General features: G+C 41.7%; 1 protein-coding gene across 1 annotated transcript in view; it reads right to left on the bottom strand.

Moving 5' to 3' along the window:
• Positions 1-2,648: 2,648 nt before the first annotated feature.
• Positions 2,649-20,447, bottom strand: part of LOC137028216 (uncharacterized) — a 41,260-nt gene continuing 23,461 nt past the window's right edge. The window contains exons 10-13 of the mRNA XM_067396987.1: positions 3,625-3,927; positions 3,158-3,445; positions 2,925-3,068; positions 2,649-2,831 (exon numbers count right to left, since the gene is read on the bottom strand). Of these exons, the coding sequence (XP_067253088.1) occupies positions 2,815-2,831; positions 2,925-3,068; positions 3,158-3,445; positions 3,625-3,927 (752 nt within the window). The 3' untranslated portion in view covers positions 2,649-2,814. The remainder of the gene's footprint in view (positions 2,832-2,924; positions 3,069-3,157; positions 3,446-3,624; positions 3,928-20,447) is intronic.

The raw sequence follows: 20,447 nt of genomic DNA, 5'->3' as shown, positions 1-20,447 counted from the left end.
GCGTCTGTGAACGAGTGATGCGCGCATCTGTGCACAAGCCGTCATCACAGTGTGATTTCAAGAGTAACACATTTCAACATCAGATCGCCTTTTATTTACCACAAACAAATTAAATTAATACACTGCCAGTCGCCTAATGAAGTTCTGTTTGTTATAGGTGTGTCTGTACTGTGAAAAAAAACTTACTTTTCAATGACGCAGAAGTCGCATTTACAGGGAAATATCTGATCTGTCAGCTTACACAGCAGGCGAAAACGCACGTTTCCAATTCATATCTGATCTATTTCCACATATGAATGAGGCCTGAAACCGATCTGTGAATATCGGAATCAGTGCACTTTTTTCCTGCTTACACAGCCGTGGCTCATATCTGATCTGTGCCACATAAGAGGAAAAAATCAGATTTGGCTCACTTGAACCATGCAGTGTAAATGGGGCCTAAATGAGTTTGGTGATTCAAGTCAAATAATGATTATGTGAAAACATAACCAATACTAATACAAGTCAGCTACAGCAGAAAAAAGAAAATCTAATATCAAAATGTCAAGGGACAAGAGCTCAACTAAAGCCAACCCTGATCTCCATGATGGTGACTCAAAACTTTTGATGATTCTGCTTGTTATCATCAGATGTCTTCAATAACGGTCGATCATCACTCAATTAATCACTTAATTATCTCATTAACTTTACACTGCTTCAATTTTCAGTGTTCATTTAACACTCTTAGTGTAACACTTTAACACTCTTGAGTCTGTTCTCACATATACTCACAGGAGAGCTAATTTAACACTGGAAGTTTTGCTGTGCTGTATCTATTGGTGTGTTATTTAGTGCTGTGAGCTGTCAATCATATATGATTATATACCTCTGACCTGTGACTGTTGATGGGTTTTATTTCTGTGGACTTTATTTCAGTGTAAAGATGTTTTGTGCAGAGTGGAAGATTGTGAGCTTCTTATTAGCAGGAGAGAAAATGAAGAAACACTTCAGCCACAAACTGCTGACACACACATCAACCACAAACATCCAGCAGAAGCTGTTTATCCACCCAACAGATCAAACCAGACACACAGATGTTTATACAGATAAAATAAAGAGAAAAAAAAAAACATTGCAGGGCCCATTTGACTCAAAAACCAGTAAATCACATTTATAATGTTTTCATCTGTTACAACAAAATTCAATATAACATTTAATCATTCATTTAGAGATATATCGTTTGGTTACCAGAAAGTTTGGTCTTGGGAAAATTTGATGTGAAATGCTTTTGATGGCAGACTTTGGTATTTTGCCGAATCTGAGAAAAATAACTCTTTTAAAACTCTAGTTGAGTTTACCTTTGTCATTTCATCTGAAGAAACTGAGAAGTGTAGATTTGATACCAAAGTGTAGAAGTCATTTTTGATAGCAATCTTTCTTTTGAAAACCACTTTTTTCCATCTTAAAAATGTTTCTAAATTACAACAAATGCTCCCAATGTCAGAAGCAGAAAAGTTCATTCATGTGTTCATGACCTCAAGGCTAGATTATTGTAATGCTTTACTGGGCGGTTGTCCCGCAGACCTAATAAACAAACTCCAGAAACTAGAGTTCTTACTAGATCCGGGAACTTCCCATTGCGGACGATAGGCAGGATACTTGTCTTGCGATGATAGTGTTTGGAATGATTTTGGTAAGTCACAGGACATGTTGTATAAATATTCGTTCTATTGCGCAAATCGACAAGCTGATCCTCCATCTCTGCTGTCCAAATCCATTTAACTTTGTGCTGTGCCATGTTTGTTATGCTTCCGTCTTCTGTCAGCTCGCTTTCTGATTGGATATTGTTTCGTTTCACATGATAATATCCAGAGCGTGCACACATTTGTCCCTACATCAGGATTTCTGATATATTCTGATCTATTTCTGAACATGTTGAATATTTACGATTCACGATCGGGGCGCCTCCAATGTTCTTCTGAGCAGATTCGGTCACTCTAAACACACCTCACACCACAGGAAAATCTGACATTCTGCACAACCATCAAGATATTCGGGATATTACCTAGGATTGTCAAAAGGGGAGAAATCGGCCCAAAATCAGACCGATTATCTTGTTGTGTGTACCCAGCATTACTCCTTACATAGTATTTGTCACATAATACTGAACACAGTGACATCTAGAGGCTTTATCGAGTAAATAACGTGTAAATTCAGGGTGAGACACTAGATGGAGGTGTTGATCCTCAGATGAGACACAGAGACAAATCTCATTTAAAGACTTTATTGTTGCCTGATGGAGGAAATGGAGCACTGATATGTTGTTTATGTGGTTCATTGTGTTCTCAAAGTATATTACATTGTGTCCCAAATCAGTGTTTGCTCAGGTTAAAAGAAAAGCTGTGGGGGAAGTTGTTTGTTTATTATTATGTATAGAAAAATAAAATGTTCTTAATATTAATTTAAACATTTCCAAGTAATGCTTTAATAATGTAAAGCTTTAAATGTGGCACACTGCATATACAAAGTTTGTATTCCTCCAGGGGGCGCTCAACAATGTATTAAAACATAGAGAGACTCTTGAACCTCAGTGTGAAAACTTTATTGATAAAAGCAAGCAATTACATATGACAGATGAACAGCAGTATTAGTAAAGTGAGATCTGTGTGTCTCTTTATTAATTTTGTATCTGAGAGAAGTATAAACAACAAAGCCTTAAAAATCTGACACTGACAGAGAGAAGCTCAAATAATCATCAGTATTTATTATTAAAAACAAAAACACTATAAGAACAAAAAACACACTTGAAGAATCTTTAAAGTTCAGCGTTCTGCTTTAGATTTCAATACATCCTGAAAAAGATGAACATATAAAGACATTAATGAGTAAATCTCACAAATATATATGCAAAATTAGTGTGTGAGAAATGACCATCAATTAGTTACCTGATGTGTGAATCTGAGCTTGATCTCGTTCAGCTCTTCTGGATCTGATGTCATAAACCAGTATAATGACAGTAGCCACGCCCACCAGAGCAGAGAGGACCAATCGGATCACAGCTTCAGTAGGACCACAACAGTGGACAGAGTCTGAGGAATAAAAACATCAAACTGAGATCAGATCAGTCAATAATCACTAATATCAGCGCTGACATCAACTAATATCAGCACTGCCGTACCTGAACATGTGTGACAGAGGTGAGTGATGTCCAGATGTTGAGTCTGGTTTCTGATGGGATTGTTCAGCACACAGCTGTAGGTGTTTTTATCCTGATATTCCACCTCCAGAGGTAGAGAGAGACTGATGCTGAGATCAGACACACTGATGCTGGACAATAAACTGTTTCCTTTGTACCACGAGAGAGTCACATGACCCACATTCACAGCTGAACACACCAATGAACATGATGATGATGATGAAGAACATTGTGAAGAGTTTCTGCTGATGACAGGAACAGGCAGATGAGCTGGAAAACATGACAGAATAAACAGAAATATGAATAAATTTAATTAACAATCTTGTTTTTGGTCCAGTGTGTCGAGTGAATGTTTATATCTCAAACTATATAATGATTCAACATTTCAAATTGGAAATGGTTTATAAAGTAAGAATGTTTGAAGGTCAGAAAAAATGATCTCTTCTCACCATAGACAGAAACACTGAATGTCTTTAATGAGGGTTTTGCTCCAATTGTCTGTAGTTTATAAACACTAGTCTGTTTCATTGTGGTGTTTGTGATGGTCAGAGATCCAGTTTGTTTGTCCAGTTTCAGTCTGTCTCTGAATCTCCCATCAAGAACACGATATAAAGTGATGCTGTCGTCCTCTTTATTGATCTTAGCTATTAAAGTCTTATAAAACCACCAATAAATCGCATCATGTTTCTTCATTCCAGCAAGACCAGAGTTTAGAGTAACTGAGTTTCCCTCCATCACCGATGTCACTTCATCTACATCATCAAACATAGACATGTTTGATGATGTAGATATATATATATATATATATATATATATATACACACACACACACACACACACAAACTCTATTCAAATTAGAATGCTACTGCACTGCATGCCCAGCACATGCTAACAGCGCATGCGTCTAACTTGATAAACATGCCTGTACATGTTCCCTGAAATACATTTTAATTAACTATATAATGCAGATCTAACATTAAGTGCTGTACAGATAAATAACATGGAAGGATCATGGGAAATTTAGGCGATAATATAAAGTGCAAACATTACATGCACATGACTTATAAATCGAGGACTATAAATGCACATGACTATAAATCGAGGGAACGAAATAGTAAATCGTGCGCACGTTTTAGTAAATTGAGGGAATGAATTAGTAAATCGTGCGCACAATTAAATTTTTTTTTCTTGCATGTCATGTGCGGGGCTCCATACAGATGACATTTTCTGCTGAAGCTTCTTATTTTGGACATACTTCCAAGACATAGCCTATCTGTAATTCCAAAATACAGTGAAGATCCACACTGGTGCATTGATATGACAACCCACACATTAGGCACAAAGCAAAAAACATTAGATTCATCTGCACTGAGGAGTCGTGTCGATGCACAACCCATGTAAAGAATTAAAAGCCATAAATAACTGCAATTTCAGGTTTCAAACAGAGATGGCGACAAAGAGTCAAAAGTTACAGACTGCAGCTTTGAAGGAGAGTTCATTGCGATTTCACTTTTTAATCTTTAGTTAGTGTGTAATGTTGCTGCTTGAGCATAAACAGTATTTGCAAAGTTACAGCGCTGAAAGTTCAATGCAAACGAAGATATTGTCTTTTAAAGTTATGGCAGTTTAATGCCTACAGAAATGACCGGTTTGGACTACAATAAGCTTCTTCCTGTTACAATACAGAAGGGGACAGAAACACTGGAATGCAGGTAATAATGTTTATTGAACAACCAGGATACGTGGGCAGAGTGCAGGTGAGTGAATACAAGCAGATATGTTGGCAGACTGAGATGTATGACTGATACTTGTCTTGTTTAGCAGGATTGGCTGACAGATGACACACTTGAAGCTTGAGCTGACACAGATGAACTCACGACAGACGAGGAGACAACAGGGAGACGAGGGAACACGCTGGAGACAGGCAAGTATCTTCGTGGGAGTCCTTGAGTCTTGACTGAGTGAGAGCAATATTTAGGTCGGCCGGAACCGAGAACATTTCCTATAACACTAGATATACCTGTACATCAGAATAAGAATGGCATCTCCGCTAATATCTGTCTCTCTGCTTATCCTGAGGTTTGCCGGGTGCTGGATTCAGGCCGTATCCAGATCAGATGGAGAACCTGTGTCTGGACCTGACTACAACGTAGCCCAGGAGACAATGGGCCTACAGACCCAGTTCTGGCTGCATCTATAATTCAGATTTTTAATCCCTGTATCCGCTTACATATATTTATATATAATCTATTTTTAATCTCTATAATAAAAATGTATAATTCAGATTTTGATCTCCATATCCATTTACATATATTATATATATCTTCCAAGGGTTTTTTTCCCTCCTAGGACTTTTTTCCCAGTGCTAGCACGCTGGGTTTTTCTCCTAGGGGTTTTTTCCACCCCTGGGAGTCAGCCGGCTTAATGTAGCACCATCTTGTATATGTTACATATTACCACGCTTGGTTGTACAGCTTATTTTTAACCACTTCCCTTTTTCTGTGCTTCTAATATGTAAAGCTGCTTTGAACAATTACCAATTGTAAAAGCGCTATATAAATAAATTTGACTTGACTTGACTTGACTTGAGAGCGTGAGTCTTTTATAGTGCTGCTGATGAGGGTGCTGATGGAATGCAGGTGTGTACAATTAGTAATTCGGTGAAGACGTGCACTGTGTCTGTGTGTGGGTAGAGCCTGGCGTGTCTGTGATATTACCCCCCCTCCACGGCCCACTCCTGAGGGCCGCGGACCCTGACATCATGGTGGTCGACCTCTGCCACAGGGTGCTGGTCTCTCTGGGTGAGTGGCATGGAAGGTATCAAGCAGGCTGGGGACGAGTATGTCATTCCTGGGGATCCATGAGCGTTCCTCGGGACCGCAGCCCTCTCAATCCACAAGGTACTCCAGGCGACCACCAAGATGTCACATACCAGGTAAGCAGCTCCGTCATCCACGATGATAGGAAGGGGGGGATTCCTCGGTTTTGCCAGGCCCTGTGGGAAGAGAAACAGATGGATGGAGAGGCTTAAGCAGTGACACGTGGAAAGTGGGGTGAATTTTATACTCAGGTGGCAGCTGAAGTTGATAGGTGAAGGGATTGATCTGCCAGACGATGGTGAAGAGGCCAATGAATCTGGGACTCCGCTTCCTACAGGGCAGGCGCGTCCGGATGTCCCTCGTTGACAGCCAGACCTTCTGTCCCGGCTGGTAGTTCGGAGTGTTGGAGCGATGAAGGTCGGCTGTCATTCTGCGCCTGCGTAGGGCACGTTGGAGCTGGTGGTGTGCGGAGTCCCAGACCCTCTGGCTCTCTCGGAACCAGTAGTCAACTGCTGGTATACAGTGGGGGTTGGTAACCGAGTACGCATGGAAACGGGGTGCACTCAAAAAAATAACTTGTTGGTCTAACTTAATTCAATTATGACACCTATTTCCACACAGTTGAACTGATTTATTTGAACTTAAGCTAGGTTAATTGTACTAATGAGTGAAATTCATCCTAATTGAATGAGATCACACCAGTTTCATTTGACGTATTCTGTGTATGTTTCCTGAACATAATTCATTCTTGTTGATCCAACCAGTGCTTTTTTTTTTTTTTTTTTGTTACCATCATGGTGAAGATGTGCGCTTGTGCTTAGGTTGTGAATAGCTGTTGTACACAGACATACATGTTTCATTACCATTGAGAGGGGAAAAGCTGATGACCATATGTAGACTGTGTAAAATTTGTGCTGGCCCTCCAAGTAATTTATTTATATTTCTATAAAAACTAAACTAAAATAACACTTATTCATATGCTAAGTAACATTTATAGCATGCAAGTAATGATCAGATAAAGAACTTCTCATTACTGGCTTGAGCACAGTTAATGCTCGTGGAAAACAATATAAATTTGTTTTACATAGCCACCTAGAGCCTAACCACAAGGTCTACACTTCAGAATAATGGTAACCTCAAAAAATCGACATAACATAAACTCTTTTAAATGTCAAATATAACTGAACTTCAAACTTTAAAAGGTATTTCCCTTTACTAAAAAACACATTAAACAGCACTTAAGTTCAACATTTACTGTCCCAATCTTTCCCTATGCAAAGCATGCTGGGAACTAGAAATCCACTGCCCAGGTTCAATCAATGCAACATAAATGATTCATGTAGTCCCAACACAAATGGTTTAGGTTGACCTAACATTTTGCAAATTTAATTTCATTTAACATAATACAATTGAGTGCAAATGCCAATTAAGTAAAAAACTAAAGATTTGTGTTGGTTCAGCTTATTTTATTTAAATAAACTGAACAAGCAGCTAGAATCATTTTTTTGAGTGTGAGACCGGTGGTAGGCTGTTGCAAGGAGTTCTGGGCGTACCCGGCCCAGCCCAGGAACTGGTTCCAAGAGTCCTGGTGGCCGTGACAGAAGGTACGAAGGAAGCGGCCGATCTCTTGAATCTTCCGAACCTTCCAGACCCAGGAGATAAACTCTGGTCAACGGTCTGATACTATGTCCTCTGGAATTCCATAATATCTGAAAATACAGTTTCCATTGCTGTAGGCAGTCCTCTTAGAGGAATAAGACAACATGACTTGACCTGTCCATAACCACTAGTATGCAGGTACAGTTATCAGATGCGGGAAGATCGGTGATGAAATCAACTCCTAGGTGTGACCAAGGACAATTGGGAACGGCCAGAGGTTGGAGTTTCCCGGAGGGAAGATGACGTGGACTTCAATATGGCGCATTCTTTGCATCCTTGCATGTACCTCCTGACGTCGGCTGCCATGTACGGCCACCAGAATTGTTGTCTAAGCTACAAGAGGGTTTCATTGACCCCAGGGTGGCCAGTGCCCAGTGACGTGAGAGATGCGTGGATGAGGGGAGTGCGCCGTGTCCGGATGATGTAGAGCAAACCTGGGGGGCAACCCGGCGGGGCGTTGGTGGAGACATTGGACTTGGGAAGGGTTTCTTCGGACCAGGCGATGGGATTTACGAAGAGTTTCTCCAGTAGAATAGACTCTGGGATCTCTGGGCTTTCATCAGGACCATGGATGCGGGAGAGTGTGTCAGCTTTTATGTTTTTGGATCCTGGATGATACGAGATGGAGAAATTTAAATGGGTAAAGAATAGAGCCCATCTTGCTTGGCGCGGGTTAAGGCGTTTTGCGTCTCAAAGATATTCTAGGTTCTTGTGGTCAGTTAATACAACAAACGGGTGTTTGGCTCCTTCGAGCCAATGCCTCCACTCCTGGAGGGCTAGCTTGATGGCCAGAAGCTCCCTATTCCCAATGTCGTAATTTACGTCCGCCGGGTTGAGTTTGCAGGAGAAGAAGGCGCATGGGTGGAGTCTACTTGGAGTCCCCTGCTGCTGAGATAGGACCGCTACCACTCCGGTGGTCGAGGCGTCGACCTCCACAATGAATGGCTTCTCTGGGTCAGGATGCACCAGGAGGGGAGCGGTGGTAAACGCTTTTCTTTAGAAACATCAAGATATGAGGATAAAATCTGGATGACTTTCATATCTTTTTATATGAATGTCATGTGACCGAGTTAAGCAATAACACACTAGCAAGAGTGCTGTTTTCCTTGAACATCAGCATGATTGCAAATGTGATATTGATTTTATGCAACAGTTCAACAAACAAGAAGTTAACATTGAGTTATGTTTTAGATTTTTTGCTCCGTTTCACAACAAATATAGTTTTTGGATATATACAGTCTTTTTGCGTCTTAATATTGACAGACACTAGTCTATATCTCGATTAGACTAAAGAATTAATACTAAAAAATGTACCATTCACAATCCTCGGCTTGATCAAGTTGATCCTCAAAATGGAATTGAAACCAGTCATGCTCTTCCTTTGAGGTAAATCCTTTTAGAATTATCCCTCACCACATCTCGATGACTCGCGAATGACTGACATCTCTCTCTTTTTAAACAGATTACATAAACAGAGTATTTGTTTTCGTTTTACATAATTAAAAACCTTTTAAAAGACATTTCAACATTTCTTTAGACATATGTCTCATTTTTGTGTGATTAGTATTCACTAAGTTACAGTTTATTTTCTGAGGAATATCAGATTGGACTTCATTCAGAGAGAGACAACAGATCACGCATCATGTTAGTTTTCTTTATTTTGCAAAAAATACTCTGAGTGTACACAAATAAAAGAAGACATTTCAAAGTTTTGAATAATGTATAACTCTTATTTGTATGTCCAAAATTTACAGAGTATTTTGAGTTTCTTTATACTGGTAAGAAAAAAATTGAGGCGGTAACTGCCGACCCCTGAGTGTTAACAAGCAGAATCACTGAAGGAAAGAGAAACAACAACACAAATGTAACGAATGGGACTCACAGGCAGGGGATCCAAATGCAGCATTTATTAGAAGTAAGAGTGGTCGTACAGGCAGGGTCAAAACAGGAACAAACTGGAACAGTGAGGAACAGGCAGAGTCGTAGTCAAGGGACAGGCAATGATCAGGACAGGCAGCAACGGGTCAAAAACAAGAAACAGGGACTTCCGGTCTGGCGTTCATCATGTAAGGTCGCAAGTTCTGGAGCTCTGCAAATAAATCTATAATTACTTTATATACTTAATACAGCGCAATTTTAAACATGTCTAGCACTTACTAGACTATATAGCTAGACATTTTTTGCCTTTCGTGATAATGTCGACCAAAGCTCAAAGACAGAAAAAGGCCAATTCAGCGAGCTCCAACGGATCTACTTCAGAGCTAGTTAGGGACGATGCTAGCACAATTGATGGTGCAGCAATTATGTCAGCAATTATGTCAGCAATTAAGTCATTGGAAACGGAATACATCAAAAGTTTGACTTACATGCTGCTGAATTCAGAAGAGAAATATCATCTCTGCGTGAGGAAATGCAAAACTCGCTAGTATCGGTGACTTCGGATGTGAGAGCACACGAGGAGAGACTGACCAGCCTTGAAAGTGCAACTTCAGAATGGACGACAAGCTTGCAGGCACTTGAGCCAACGGTAGCATCCTTGCAGAAGGAAATCGCTACTCTTCGTGCCAAATGTACGGATCTGGAATGTCGCTCCCGACGCAGCAACCTGCGCCTCTTGGGAATTCCCGAGGGCATGGAAGGCCCACAGCCTACAAAATTTGTGGCGGAGACGTTGAAAGAAATTTTTGGTCTCGACGAACTGCCGTTCCTTGCCCGCGCCCACCGCACACTGGCGGCGAAACCGGCTGAGGGTCAGAGACCGCGTGCGTTCGTGATCTGTTTTCACGGATTCGACGTTAAAGAAGCTCTTCTGCAGAAAGCCATCCAAGCTAAGCAGCTTAAATTCAAGGGCAAGGATGTCCACATTTTTCCGGACTTTCCTGCCGAGATCGCCAAAAAACGAGCTGCATACTACGATGTGAAACGGGTGCTGAGGTCGCATCCTGATGTAAGATACGGACTGCGGGGCTTAACCGGCTTTCGGATTACCTACCAAGACATTGAACATAAATTTGATACGCCAGCTGAAGCGATGAGCTTTGTTAAACAACACATAATGTCTTCCTGAAAGGTATGACATTTGAACTGTGAACTGCCTCAACTGTTAACTTCTATAGTTTTGGCTGCCCAGTTGAGTTAACTTGGATGCTGTCTGATAGTTTGTTGCCGTTTTCTTCTTTAACAGTATGATCATTTGTTATTGTTATAGTCACCTGTCTGATCTAACTATAGACTGTAGATCTAACATTTTTTATTATTGTCAACGACTTTTTCGGAAATCTTATTGAACCACGCATAACTGTAAACGTTTTGTACAGTCTATATCAAAGTGCTCTGAAATTATGCCCTTTTTCGGCTAACATATAATACAGGCTATATTTTTTTTGGCTGTAACTTCTTGATTTGAGTATATTATTTGCAGAGTCACTATCGAGTTCTGTTTAAAAGTGACTTGTTTGTGCTGTTGGGTGTTAACCCAGTGTAGCGTACACTCCTTCGATGGAAGTGTTAGCTCGGTTCGTAAGTGTGGAGTGGTCAAGAGGGTAAGTGATGGGGTGGGATGGGAGGGAGGGGTTGTTACTTTGATGCGGTGTTTGTTTCCAGGTTTAGTTATATATCCTTCAGGGTGTCGTCGTTTTTTTTTTGTTGTTTTTTCCTTCCTTTATTCTTTTTTTCTCTATTTTCTATTTTGTTTTGTTATTTTCCTCCACCTTCTTTTCTTCCAGAAGATTGTCCCATTTGTTGAATATTTATTCTTATGAGTAGTTTGACAAACAGTGATGGGGCCCCTCCTTTGAGATGTATTAGTTGGAACTGTAAGGCTGTTAATAATCCAGTTAAGCGTAATCGAGTGTTGAACCATTTGAAGAGTTTAAAGGCAGATTTCGCCTTCTTACAGGAAACGCATCTTCGCTCCACTGACCACTTTAGATTAAAAAAGGGCTGGGTCGGACAAGTTTTTCATTCTATTTTTCATTCTAAATCTAGAGGCTGCGCAATCTTAGTGCATAAATCTGTTCCATTTGTTGCTTCTGACACTATTGTGGATCATAAAGGGAGATACATTATTGTAACGGGAACGCTATTCTCAGCCCCCCTTACTCTTGCAAATGTTTATGCTCCTAATTATGATGACCCATCATTTATCTCCTCTTTTTTCACTTGTATCCCCAATATTCACTCACACCCACTCATATTGGGTGGAGATTTTAATTAGGTCATGTCTCCCCATCTTGATAGATCTTCCAAAAAGATTATTGCACTATCAAAATGCGCTTCAGTCATTCATACACTTATGCAAAAATATGGTCTATGCGATGCATTTAGATATTTGAAACCCTCAGAACGGAAATACTCTTTCTTCTCCCACGTACATCAGACATACTCTCAAATTGACTATTTCTTTTTGGATCATAAACTTCTTCCATACTTACATGACTGTTCTTATAAAGGCATTGTAATCTCTGATCATGCACCAGTTGTGCTCGAACTTCAGATTCCACAACAACCACCCAAATACTGTCAGTGGCGTTTTAATCCATCTTTGCTTAGTGACCAAGATTTTATTAACTTGATTTCTTCTAGCATTTCTAGCTTTATGGAAATTAATTCAACACCAGGCATGTCATATTCTACTATTTGGGAAACCCTGAAGTGCTACTTACGTGGTCTAATAATTTCTTATTCTTCTTATAAAAATCGAAAGAGGAAAAGACACCTTGAAAAATTGTCTGATTTTATTGCAAATATTGACACCCAATATGCTTCCGACCCCTCTCCTAAACTTTATGAAGACCGTCAACTGCTACAAACTGAATATGATATACTATCAACGGAAGAGGCAGAAAAAAATGATTATACGCGCACAGCACCGGGTCTATGAGCAAAGTGATAAGATGGGGAGATTACTTGCTCACCAAATTCGTCAAGCTGAGGCATCCCGCATGATACCTCAGATTAGGTTACAAACAGGAACCATTACGGTCAACCATAAAGAAATAAATTCCCAATTTAAGCAGTTTTATACTGATTTATACACTTCAGAATCGTCATCGGACACATCCCAATTGGAAACTTTTTTAAATTATATTGAGTTTCCTACCATTAGTGAAATGTCACGCGAAGCGCTAGAGAGGGGCATTCAAATTGAAGATATTGGGGAATCCATTGCCTCTCTAAAATCTGGCAAGGCCCCGGGGCCAGATGGCTTTTCAGATGAATTTTACAAGGCTTTTTCTAATTCTCTCTGTCCAATTCTGCTCTTAGTATTTTCAGAGAGTCTCCAGAATCATTCTTTACCATTAAGCATGTATCAGGCAATTATTTCTTTAATTTTAAAGAAGGATAAGAATCCACTAGAATGTGGTTCATACCGACCCATATCACTGTTGAACTGTGATTATAAGATTTTAGCCAAACTGCTGTCTACCCATTTGGAGAGCTCTATGTGCCAAATAATTTTGCCCGATCAAACTGGTTTCATTCGCGATAGATATTCATTTATTAACATTAGGCGCCTTTTTAATATTCTGTACTCTCCACATTCTAACAGTCCCGAGGTGGTACTCTCACTTGACGCCGAAAAAGCGTTTGACCGTGTTGAATGGATTTATTTATTTAGAGTTTTAGAAAAATGTGGATTTGGCCCTATATTTATTTCTTGGATTAAAATTTTATATGCTGCTCCTAAAGCCTCTGTACGCACTAATAATGTTACATCAGACTGTTTCAATTTACAGAGGGGCACAAGACAGGGTTGTCCCCTCTCGCCACTTTTATTTGCTGTTGCTATTGAGCCTCTTGCTGTTGCCCTACGGTCAAGCCCTCAGGTCTGTGGTATTGTTTGTGCAGGTATTGTACAAAAGGTTTCCCTTTATGCGGATGATCTTCTTTTATTTCTATCCAACCCTCTTACCTCAATTACTCATACTCTCTCTATTCTAGAATCTTTTAGTAACTTCTCAGGATATAAGTTAAATTTTTCTAAAAGTGAGCTGTTCCCATTGAATGATGTGTCTCTTCAGATTTCATACTCAGACTTTCCTTTCAAAGTTGTTAGAAATCGTTTTAAATACCTGGGAGTCCTGGTCACACGCAAGCATTCAGATTTGTTTAAAGCCAATTTTAGCCCTCTCCACAATTATGTCAAATCTCTGTTCCTGTCCTGGAATTGTCGTCCCCTCTCTCTCATAGGAAGGGTTAATGCCATTAAGATGAGTGTTCTCCCTAAATTTTTGTATTTATTCCAGTGCCTTCCGATTTTTATTCCTAAATCCTTCTTCATGATGCTGCAGCGTAATATCTTGTCTTTTATATGGAACAATAAGTCTAAACGGATTAGTCAAAATCATCTTATGAAACCAAAATGCTTGGGGGGCCTGGCTTTGCCTAATTTTCAAACATATTACTGGTCAGCTAACATAAGAAATATGCTATTTTGGGTTCAACATGACTTGCATTTTCAGAAATTTCAGTGGGTACAACTGGAAGCTTTCTCTTGCTGCCCAGCAACTTTAACATCAATTTTGGGTACATCCATCCCCTCCAAACATACTACTGTAGTTAAAAATCCTGTTGTTAAACATTCATTTAAAATTTGGTCTCAGTTCTCTTTAGGCCTTAAAGATCCTAGTCTTACTGTTCCTATTCTCTGCAATATATCTTTTCCACCTTCCTTACTGGATGGGGCCTTTAATATTTGGAGAGACCATGGTTTAATTACAATTGGTCAGTTATATATAAACAACACTTTTGCTTCCTTTACCCAACTTCAAGAGAAATTTAATTTACCCTCTTCTCACTTATTTAGATATTTTCAGATACGTAGCTTTATTCATAAGCAGTTCCCTAGCTTCCCCTTGCGCATGTCTCAAAATATTCTTGAAGACATATTAGAGCAATACAAATCCACAAAAGGGGCAATCTCTAAGATTTATAAGATAATTAACACAAAACAGTCCCCTTCAACAGGTCCATTGAGGAAGCTCTGGGAAGAGGAACTAAACCTAGTATTTGAGGATCATGTTTGGAGCTTGATTCTTGACCGAATACATTCCTCATCAATTAATGCTAGGCACACACTGATCCAATTTAAGGTAGTGCATAGAACTCATTGGTCCAGAACTAAACTTATATATATATATATATAATATATATGTATATATATATATTATCACTGTTGCAATTACACTGTGCACCCAGTGCGTACTATTGCTCGGGCAACCACGGCAGGTCAGGTGGCTCGGGCAACCACGGCAGGTCAGGTGGCTTGGGCAGCCACGGCAGGTTAGGGTCCATAAACGGCCATGGAGGATAATAGTCCATAGGTGGCCATAATAGTTCTGAGACCGTTGACGGCAGTGAACGGGCAGAGTCCCCACCCACAAGCTCCCCACCCCTAGGTATACTGCCCCCCCAAAAAAAGTTCTTGGGCAAATCAACGGAGTACGTAGCGGGTTGATGGGCAAGGAGCTTGAATGGCGCTGGCAGAGCAAAGCGTTTGGGCAGCGCCGGCAGGGCGAGGAGCTCGGGTTGTGCCGGTAGGGCGAGACGCCTGGACGGCGCTGACAGGGCAAGGAGTTCAGGTGGCGCTGGTAGGGCAAGGAGCTCAGGTGGCGCCGGCAGAGCGAGACACCTGGGCGGAGTAGGCAAAGCAGCCATCTTGTCCATCGCATCCAGGGCGCTTGAGAGCGTTGCAACCGACGAACTTGAGAGCGTTGCAACCGACGAACTTGAGAGCGTTGCAACCGACGAACTTGAGAGCGTTGCAACCGACGAACTTGAGAATGAATGTGGTCCTCCAGGGTACTATTACCTTGAGGAAGGCGGATGAGACGTATAGCTAGGTCCATGTTGATACTGGATGTGACAGAAACAGTCAGAAAAGCTGCTGGATCTTGGTGTGGCGAAGTCTTCTGTAACGAATGGGACTCACAGGCAGGGGATCCAAATGCAGCATTTATTAGAAGTAAGAGTGGTCGTACAGGCAGGGTCAAAACAGGAACAAACTGGAACAGTGAGGAACAGGCAGAGTCGTAGTCAAGGGACAGGCAATGATCAGGAAAGGCAGCAACGGGTCAAAAACAAGAAACAGGCAGGAACGATAACAAGCAGGCAGACAGGATAGAAACGCTCGGAAATGACACAATGGTAATCAAGACTTCGCGGTGAGGTGGTGTGTGTGTGTGAGTCTTTTATAGTCCTGGTAATGAGTATCAGCTGGGTGTGGTGATTAGTGTGGAGTGTGCATGGCTGTATGTGGCAACAGGTGATTGGTGGAGTGAGTGCATGTGATTGACAGGGAGGATTATGGGAAATGGAGTCCGGAGTGAACAGGAACAGACTGTGATCGTGACAACAAACTGGAACTGATTTGCCACAGCCTTAGATGAAATCAACTGCAGATAAATGAATACATTTAATCTTTCAAGATCTCAGCAGAGGAGGATTAAACAACTCCACAAACAGCATTACCAGCTTCACTTATTTCTGTCATACATCTACAGAAGTTCTTGTGAATTAACAGATGTTTAAATGTTGATATTTTAATGAAAATGTTTTGTTTGAAGTTACTGTTATGATGATCAGTGTTTGCTTTTATTTGGCTCATGGTTCTTGACTTTTATTTATTTATAATTCTATTAATTAATTTATTCTCTTTCTCATCAACACTCATCATGCAAAACTCAACAATGGTGACAATCAAAACATATTCAAGTATAAATAGTAAACAAATCCAGCTGCATATTATTCACACAGCAATGCATGCTGGGAAGCCATGAATGAGTTTTGTAATCTGGTATGAAGCATGTCATCAGATGTTAGCAGATCTAATGGTGTCTTTAGTGTTGAGTTGTCAGTCATATTTGACCTCTGAATCACAACAACAAAAGCAACAAAAGAGATAGCATTTGCATTTGGCTGCCTGGGTTGGTTTTGATGAGAAATATTTGAGTTCATAATATGTCTCTGGCTTTTGGTATCTTGACATTAGTATCTTTGTTATACTAAAAAAAAAAAAAAAAAAAAAAAAAAAAACCTCTTGAAAAAAAAATCCTCATATTTTAACTCTTTACTACATTTGTAACAGTTGCAAGGGTTAAAAAAATATATTGAAAAGAATCAACAACATTTTTGTCATGTTCATGTCACTTCCCGGACTCCAATTCCCATATTCCTCCCTGCCAGTAACCTGCACACACTCCACACTAATCACTAATCAGAGGTGTCAAGTAACGAAGTACAAATACTTCGTTACCTTACTTAAGTAGTAATTTCGGGTATCTATACTTTATTGGAGTAATTATTTTTCAGACCACTTTTTACTTCTACTCCTTACATTTTCACGCAATTATCTGTACTTTCTACTCCTTACATTTTAAAAATAGCCTCGTTACTCCTATTTCATTTCGGCTTGTTTTCATTCCGGCTTGAAAAAACAAAACAAAAAACAACTATCCAGATAAATCGCGCCATCTGGATAGAGTGAATGTGATTGTGGTTGGATGAGAATAAACATATACAATTCTGACACCCTATTGGGTTGTACACAATCCAGCGCACCTGCACATGTGACAAATCACGTCAAATCACAAATCACATCACACTCCAGCAAGGACGACAGTGTTGGGGGTCGTTACTCAAAAAAGATTATTTATTAAAAGTTATTATTTCTCCACTACAGGCTCATTTAGGCTACCAAACGGGTGGTTTTTCTTCGTCCTCTGCAAATTAAGCTAGGTAGTTCGGTAGAGAGACGTTTGAATAAATTACCGTATACACCTGGGTTTTTTTAGCGCAACCCTTTTTATTTATGTGACCCATAGTCATATACAACCATGTAGCTAAACAAGCCAAAACGAATTAATTTAAAACGAAACTGAAGGTAAACCTGCGTTGCTCTCATGGTGTTACACCTCTCTCTTTCGGTGAAGTGGAGCAGTGCTCTTGCTGAATGGCACGGATTGCACTACGGACTACTGTACAGTTTATATGTTTGTTTGTTTTTTAAACTGTATTTTATTTTTTATAATGAACAAGCTGCGATGTCACGTTTCCAGTGCTTTGTTGTGTGTGAGTGAGGTGCGATCAAACAGCTGTCTTTGCAGGGGACTTGCCTCATCGTCATGGCAACGGTTCGTGGCCAGGTCAGATTACGTCAGGCCCTGTATTCCATTTTTACAGTCTATGGTTCATCCCTATGCCCTAATCCCTTCAAAGGGTTTACCCTCCGGAGTAAGAGCTTCAGAGGGATGAAGGGTGTAGGGGTCAAAAATACTCCTTTTTTAGAACACACTTCTGTGTCATCTTAACGAGACAGTCAAGGAGGATAGATTGTGCAAGCTGCGCCCTTTGTTTAACGTTAGTTTAGTCTGACCAAACAAACGCCGATTAAACATGTTCAGTCTGGTAAAAACAGACTCCAACCAATGCCAACAGGGTTATCCAACAAACTCCAACAGACAAGTTTGTTAATGTTTGTCGGTGCGGTGTGAACTGAAACAGCTGAAAACTACCCGCATTTGGCGGGTTGGCGGGTGTTAATGTCAAGCCCTGATTGTTACTAAGCCTGCCCTGGGTACACCAAAACAATCCGCATTTTTCTTGTCTGTTGCCCTCACAGATTCCTGCAGTTAAGCTTGGATGTACATTTACGTTCCAATAAAGGTTATTGAAAACATTTTGAGGAGGTGGAGTGCACAATAGACCCCTGTGGCGCGGCCTAAGCTTTTGTCCTTAATGGCATTTTTTTCCTTACATTACTTTTACTTTTATACTCTTTAAGTAGTTTTGAAACCAGTACTTTTACACTTTTACTTGAGTAAAAAGCTTGAGTTGATACTTCAACTTCTACAGAAGTATTTTTAAACCCTAGTATCTATACTTCTACTTGAGTATTGAATGTGAATACTTTTGACACCAGTGACACTAATCACCACACCCAGCTGCAGCACATTAACCGGACTATATAAGGCTCTCATTCACTACACATCATTGTGAGGTTACCTTGAGTTCTGCCTTGTTACAGAAGACCTTGCCCAAAACAAGGATCCAGCAGCTTTTCTGGAGAAGCCTGGCCCGGTAGGAACATTGCACAATTGTTGTTATGGCTGAACAGGGCACACGATCTCTCACAATGATCATGGATTATATTAAAAAATATTTGGTCATTGAGTACTGTTCAGATCTACCGGACTGTGTGCTGATAGACTTTTTTTGTGATGGCGTTAACCAACTTCTTCAGACTAAACTTAGACAAGAGGGGCCGCGTTCATTACTCAATTGCTTTTTGGAATATGCATTATTGACTGTTGGCTCTCCATTTACTGTGGGTGTCGCGGAGGAATGTGACACTTAATCTATTCATGTAATGGCTGCCGCACCAGAAAGCACTCACGAAATGGCAGCCACAACAACACCAAGTCATGTCACAGGTGATCTTCGTGAGCCAAGTCAAGTCACAGTTGATCTTCCTGAGCCAAGTCACGTCTCCGCTGATCTTCCTGAGTCAAGTCACAGTTGATCTTCTTGAGCCAAGTCACGTCTCCACTGATCTTCCAGAGCCACGTCACGTCTCCGCTGATCTTCCTGAGTCAAGTCACAGTTGATCTTTGTGAGCCAAGCCAAGCCACATTTGATCTCCCTGAGCCAAGTCAAGTCACAGTTGATCTTCGTGAGCCAAGTCAAGCCACATTTGATCTCCCTGAGCCACGTCACGTCTCCGCTGATCGCCCAGAGCCACGTCACGTCTCCGCTGATCGCCCAGAGCCACGTCACGTCAAACTCCGCACCAGAGCCCGAGTCAGCTCCAGACTCCGCACCAGAGCCCGAGTCAGCTCCAGACTCCGCACCAGAGCCCGAGTCAGCTCCAGACTCCGCACCAGAGCCCGAGTCAGCTCCAGACTCCGCACCAGAGCCCGAGTCAGCTCCAGACTCCGCACCAGAGCCCGAGTCAGCTCCAGACTCCGCACCAGAGCCCGAGTCAGCTCCAGACTCCGCACCAGAGCCCGAGTCAGCTCCAGACTCCGCACCAGAGCCCGAGTCAGCTCCAGACTCCGCACCAGAGCCCGAGTCAGCTCCAGACTCCGCACCAGAGCCCGAGTCAGCTCCAGACTCCGCACCAGAGCCCGAGTCAGCTCCAGACTCCGCACCAGAGCCCGAGTCAGCTCCAGACTCCGCACCAGAGCCCGAGTCAGCTCCAGACTCCGCACCAGAGCCCGAGTCAGCTCCAGACTCCGCACCAGAGCCCGAGTCAGCTCCAGACTCCGCACCAGAGCCCGAGTCAGCTCCAGACTCCGCACCAGAGCCCGAGTCAGCTCCAGACTCCGCACCAGAGCCCGAGTCAGCTCCAGACTCCGCACCAGAGCCCGAGTCAGCTCCAGACTCCGCACCAGAGCCCGAGTCAGCTCCAGACTCCGCACCAGAGCCCGAGTCAGCTCCAGACTCCGCACCAGAGCCCGAGTCAGCTCCAGACTCCGCACCAGAGCCCGAGTCAGCTCCAGACTCCGCACCAAAGCCGCACCAGAGCCCGAGTCAGCTCCAGTGGCTGCCTGGCTCCTGACCCACCATGGAGCCTAGAGTTCCTGGACCTGCCCTGGAGACCTCCATACCTGTCTGCGTATCCAGCATCACCTGTCAGCAGGTCTCCAGGGCACCCCCCCTGCCTGTTTCTGATCCTGTCTGCTCCCCTTGTACGAATCTCTGCCGCCTACCCTTTGGAACTTTTGGACTGTTTATTGTTTCCTGGTTTTGTGAATGATATCTGCCTGCCCTAATTCATTGCCTGTTCCTCGACT

This window comes from Chanodichthys erythropterus, chromosome 10, assembly GCF_024489055.1.
Source record: "Chanodichthys erythropterus isolate Z2021 chromosome 10, ASM2448905v1, whole genome shotgun sequence".
Lineage (NCBI taxonomy): Eukaryota > Metazoa > Chordata > Actinopteri > Cypriniformes > Xenocyprididae > Chanodichthys > Chanodichthys erythropterus.
This window is presented reverse-complemented; position numbering and strand designations above follow the sequence as displayed.